This window comes from Chiloscyllium punctatum, chromosome 3, assembly GCF_047496795.1.
Source record: "Chiloscyllium punctatum isolate Juve2018m chromosome 3, sChiPun1.3, whole genome shotgun sequence".
Taxonomy (NCBI): domain Eukaryota; kingdom Metazoa; phylum Chordata; class Chondrichthyes; order Orectolobiformes; family Hemiscylliidae; genus Chiloscyllium; species Chiloscyllium punctatum.
The window spans coordinates 58,294,591-58,300,622 of record NC_092741.1 but is presented as its reverse complement, the minus strand read 5'-3'; the positions used below and the strand labels follow the sequence as shown (position 1 = coordinate 58,300,622).

Below are 6,032 nucleotides of genomic sequence, written 5' to 3'. Positions count from 1 at the left end.
TGAAGATTGTAGCCACTTTCTACACAGGAACACGAGAAACAGGTCAAATTGGCCAGCCAATTCAAACCATTACCTGTAGACGTTAATTCTGATCTTAAGAGATCCACTCTTAGTGGATCACAATCATTCAATATTGTCAAAACTGAAAGGAACTGCTGATGCTGTAAATCAGAGACAAAAATAGAAATTGCTGAAAAAACTCAGCAGTTCTAGCAGCATCTGTGGAGAAAAATCAGATCAACCTTTCAGGTCAAGTGCCAAACTCAACCCAAAACTTTAACCGATTTCTCTCTACAGATGCTGCCAGACCTTCTGAGTTTTCCCAACAATTTTTTTTTGTCACCCATTCAACACTGTCAGCTGACGTGGTTGATTTTAAGAACCCATTCAATAAACCCCAAATTGTTCCCTAGCCATATGAATTTTTAAAATAAAAATCTGCAAAGAGGATAGACACACAGTGGTGAGCAGAGATGGGAAAACCAATTTAAACGGTGCAAGAACGAAAAAGGTTTAATTATCAGAAAATGTTGATCAGGATTCAATTTTTTTGTCCAGACAAACAAACAAGACTGTACAGCACTCTACTGGAGATCTGTAAACATGTGAAACAATTGAGGAAGCAATGGCATAGTGATAATGCCACTGGGCAAGGTTTAGAAATACATTACCCCAAGCTAATGTCCTGGGACATGGAATGGTGAAATTTAGCTCAAAAACAAATCTCGAATTAAAATTTAGCGTAACAGCAACCATGTTACCAGGGTCAATTATTGTTAAAAATCTATTTGATTCACGAATGGCTTTGAGTAGGAAATCTGCCATTGTTACCCAATCTGGCCCACACATGACTCCAGACCCAGTGTTGTGATTGTTTGGATAGCAGTTAAGAATCAATTAGGGATGGGCAATTAACACAAGCTGGGTCATTGAGGCTCATGGCCCATGAATGATTTTTAAAAATTGGAAATTGTAGACAAAGAGCTGATTTTTCCATATTAGTCTCTTAGTGAGACCAAAATAAGAGACTACAAATATAACCATGAATGCATCTAGCATGTATTTATGGAAGAATGGCTGAATGCAGAACCTGCGAGATGAATAGCATAGATTAATATAGTGGAAATCTTCTGAAGATTAGAACATCTTAAAATGTTCAGAGGTTTTGAAAGTTGGTTAGCAAATCGTTGCTGCTTTCTACAACACTTTGAAGGACTTTAGAAATACATAACGTTGTGCAAAAGTTATATATTGTATAGTTGGGTGAAAGACTGTGCAAACCCAAAGTGAGGAGCAAGAGATTATCAATTTCTGATCCAGCCGTGTCACTCCAGGTACTATTAAAAACCATCAAAAAGGCAACAGACTGCTACACATACTGAATGGAATCTGTTGAAAATAAACAAATACTATTACCAGGGAGATCAATTAAATTTTATTTTTGGTTTTGAAATTTGCCAATTTATAAGAACAGTTCAAGAGGAACAGATAGTAAGTGTTGCAGTAAAATATCTTTACATCAAAGATGACAGCATTTCTTCTAGAAAATACCAATTTCTCATTTAACAACTCTATATTTTAAGTCATTAATTATTTGCCAATGTCTTGCATAGGGTTAAAAAATATTCAGCTTTTAACATTAGGTAAAATGACCAATTCCAGTTCTGTATTAGCATTGGACGAGATGTTTCAAAAACAAAGTATATAAAATCACTTGACTAGATGACATCCTTTTCAGGTATCTGTTACAGTACAAAAGCTAGAGAGACAGCTATTTGTGTAGTTTACACAATATATTGTGCCCAAAATGAAGACACATGATTGATAATTTCCTCCAATTTATGATGTTTACTCTTCTCACTTTGTTTCTAACTGAGCTACGAGAACTTGCATTGTAATTGAGACACACCAGTGGCTAAAATGGTTGCATGGATAGGATTTTAGCTTTTATTTTAAACTTATAAAAACTTAATTGGTAGCTATTTGGAGTACATAAACAAACAAAGGGGTCTTTTGAAGTTTATAGCCATTCACAACTAGATGAACGAGTACTTGCCAATATGATAACTGCAATTAACTCATTTAGTAAGTGACATTAGATCACAGACTTTGCCGAAGATAAAGGTTTTGGGAGAGTGGAATAAAAGTTAGGACGCAGAAATTGTTTCACAGAAAAACAATCTTCAGATGCAATATTGAAATTTAAAGGAAATATATGAAAAAGTGTCAATATTCATTCGGTGTACATATGGGTTAGCTATATTGAGAACTGCAATTTCCACTAGTAGGAAAGTCTCATCAACCCTGTGTACATCCTGGTTCAGTGCAGGCTCATTTAATTAGTTATCCAATCACCACTTGTAGAAGTCTAGGAAAATACCCACAATGGAACAGACACTACTCGCCACAGTACAACGATACACCAGAAACCAGGAATAGAAAGACTAACAGAATTTTCCCACTTTCCAAAGTGGGACTGTCAGAAATTTAGATGAACTAACAAGTATGCAATGCACAACTCCTTCCTATTTCAATCTTATGCAGTGATTGTGAAAATTGATGAGTGGGAAATGATCAAAGCTTAAAAGGTTTGTCAATGGTCTTTGAGAGATCCACATTTATAGGATCCACAAAACTTGTATGTTAACCATGAGGTATTGTGTTTACCAAAGACCAAACTGTGCTCCTCCTCCAGCCAAAGCTCTCATTGAATTTGGTGGCAGATTTTAAAATTATTCACATTACATATTAAAAACACCCAGTAAGACAAAAGTGCATCTTGTTGATGGAACGTAGTATCCTTCAGTAGTGCAGATAAAAGCAGTGCTTGAATCATTTATCTTATGTCCTAGTCTATTTCACAGTCAGAAATATATTGCAGATTGTCAAACGTCTTTACAAGGGAGTACACAACTCTACAGCTGCTAGTTTTTGCATTCAGAGAATAACTTGGAATACTTGAGTTTTCCCCATTTATATACAAAATATAAAATTTAACTCTGCCCACCAACTGGCACAGGGCAACAAATTCTCATATGAAATTATAATTCCTTTCTTTCAAATTGAGTATACGAAAATATACAAATAATTACATGGTTTACACTAATATACAGAACCCCACTTCATTACTAGCACCACTTGCATATGGTCATCCCAAAACCACAAGGAGAACATTACAATTATCTAAAATACAGGACATTCTGCTGCAACAAGTCGAATCTTGACGGAAACATTCGTAAATTTTTTCCTCTATTACCTGCTTAAGGTAACCTGAACTGCTCAAGAATTATACATTAACTTTCAGTAAAGTCTTTAAGTGGACAGTCATTATTTCCTTACTCTCATCAGGACATTCAGCATGTGCTCCTACCCAATGACTGGGCGGCTTAGGTAGAACACTGGGAGACGGTGGCTCACTAAACTTTGGCCCAGCATAGTTCTGATCTCCTTGAAGGCTCAGTGCAGACTTCAGACCAGCTTTCAGTAATTTTAGATTTTTGGATGGGTTTGCAGAAATAATCGGCTTGTCTCCATCGTTTTTGATAATGTTGCAGCATTCAACAGAAGGACCATTCTGGCTATGGCTGTTTTCATTTCTTTTTATTGAAGTTTTTCTCAACTGTAGGCTACGTCTGTTTCTTTTCTTGGTATTTAGAGGTTGGCAGTACTCTGTTTTATTTACACTATACATGAATTGTGTGTGTGGAATTATTGCTTTATCCGACCTTCCCATGGATTTGGTCACCTAGGATAGAAACGAAAAGAAAGAATGAGAAAGGTTGCAAAATTTGACTACAGAGCTAAGAGCCGCAAAAGTGTTTCGACTTTGCCAGCGATTGCCCCAGTGGTGACTTCCCCCTCTAATGCGTTCCCTGCGAAACTAGACAATCTAACAAAAAACTATTAAGACCAGCTTGACAGTTTCCAGCATTTTAGACAAATTGAGCTCCTATCGTCCTACAATAGACTGTTCCTCTTTCCACCTCAAGAGGATAGTTAAGGAATGGGGGGGGGGGGGGGGGAAAGGAAGAGAGCGGAGAGGGAGATTTGACAGCCTGCAAATAGGAAAGCCCCCGCGGAACCAGGAAGAGCACGAATATGGTGCGCCATCACGTGAACGGTTAGTTCTGTGGCCATTGGTCGCTGGGTGAAGCGCTCTGATTGGTCACTTGTTGCTGGGGGGAGGCGAGGAGAGAAAAGGAGGGCGCGCGGCGTAACAGCTGTCGAACAGTCTCGGCGTTTAAAACGGGTCTTCCCGCCCAGACCTAACCCCAGGTCCTCTCCGAGAACGGCGAAAGTTTCTATCTTCTTCTCTCTCCCCCCCCCCCCCACAAACACAATTTGAAAATGGGGGTCTCTCACCTTGCGCTCTTCCGTGGTCAGGCAGCTGCCAGTCGCTGGTGTAGTTTTCTCGGGCCCGGCGGTTGTCGTGGGCCCTCCAGCCCCGCCGCCCCGGGAGGCAGGCCGGGCGTGTGTGTGTCTCTGTAGCAGCGCGGTGGAGGACGAGCAGCGGATCTTCCAAGCTCGACTCACCGCAGCCGTCTTGCCGGGTTGTGGGTGTTGCTGCTGGTTGGGGTGACGGTGGCAGCTCACGACGACGGTCTTAGAGGCTTCGCTGATGGGCAGAGGGCCTGGCGGTGGTCGGGGCAGGGGTAATGGATGCATAGCGACTTCCCACCGCCGCCGTCTCCTCCGCTTCCGACCTGTAGCTAAAATCCCGAACTCAGCATCTGAGGTGCGACGTCCAACGGAGGAGGCGATCACCATGCAATGACAAAAACGTCTAATTCGCCCGAAATATCTACTGGGAAGTAAGGTTGGGGGAAGAGGAACAGTAGAATCACCAGCCTACCTCCTCCAAAAAAAAACCCTGAACACCTCGCCTTTCGTCGTCGGATTAAAAAGTTTCAAAAGGCTGAAAATGGCGGCCAGGCTGAAGCGATTTCCTGCGATTGTTCGCTCACTCGCAAAGCCCTCTCGTCTCCGGCTCTAGCTTTCCTCCCACGTATATCCCTGCGCGTGTTTGTATATATATATATATATATCATCAGCTGGGTTCAACAACGAGTAAACAGTAAAAGGCCGACTCCAGTTTATAAACAGCAGGAAAGAACATGGACACTAAGCTCCAGTCTCGCACTTGTCCTGACAACAACCGGATTTGGTTGGTTTGTGGGGGGGGGACAGGGAGAGAGAAGGGGTAGGGACACGTCACCACTCCCCAGCAACCACCAATGGTATCGTGCGCTGGTGGGGGCACGTGACTAACGACACGCCCGCGCGGACCGTCCCTTCTGGCCCCTAGCAACCATGATGTCATTAGTCTGCTGGAATGTGACCAGACGGGGAAAGGGGTATTGAGTTTGGGGGAGGGCAACTGAGATGGAGATTAATCTGATTTCTTGCAGTCGTATCTGTAACTTTTTTTAAATTTATTTTTTAAAACATTCAAATCGCGTTTTGTTGTATTTGTTTACAGTTCGCTGTTTTCGTGACGACTGTTGGAATTGAGTTTTATTGGGGGGGGGGGAGGAGGAGGTTGATCACATGACGGTACTTTCCGGGCTCCTGTGCTGTGACGTCAGCGCCGTCGGACGTCCTGAAAACATTTTGAGTCAATTCAGAACGAAACTTGGATTCCTGCGGCATGACATGGTGTGTGGCACTGATTTCCACTTCTTTCACGCTGGGATTTTCCTAAATTGCCGAAGTGTTCCTTGGCTAGAGAGCCAATCGAATTCTGAATTTACTTTCGTTACATCACGTCACGTCAGAATAAGAATCAGTCAGTAAGGTGATCATTCTGTGAGGGAAAAACACGATTTATTCAATTTTTCTTCCTTAAAACTTCCCACTAGTTTCTATTTCCTTCATTTTACAAAGGGTTTGTCCTCACCCCAGTCCAGGTAATCGTATGAGGTGCCGGAATTTGTCTTAAACATTGCCACCTCCCCAAAACAATGAGTTTATGCTTCTGATTCTGACACAAACTACAGTACTGGGAGCATCAATACTTTGAAAGAGCTTTGCAA

General features: G+C 41.7%; 1 protein-coding gene across 1 annotated transcript; it reads right to left on the bottom strand.

Moving 5' to 3' along the window:
• Positions 1-1,412: 1,412 nt before the first annotated feature.
• Positions 1,413-5,175, bottom strand: pnrc1 (proline-rich nuclear receptor coactivator 1). The gene is made up of 2 exons (XM_072553729.1): positions 4,363-5,175; positions 1,413-3,745 (listed from the first exon to the last, which is right to left on the bottom strand). The coding sequence occupies exons 1-2, from the start codon at positions 4,765-4,767 to the stop codon at positions 3,287-3,289; spliced, it is 864 nt and encodes a 287-aa protein (XP_072409830.1). The 5' UTR covers positions 4,768-5,175; the 3' UTR covers positions 1,413-3,286.
• Positions 5,176-6,032: the final 857 nt, after the last annotated feature.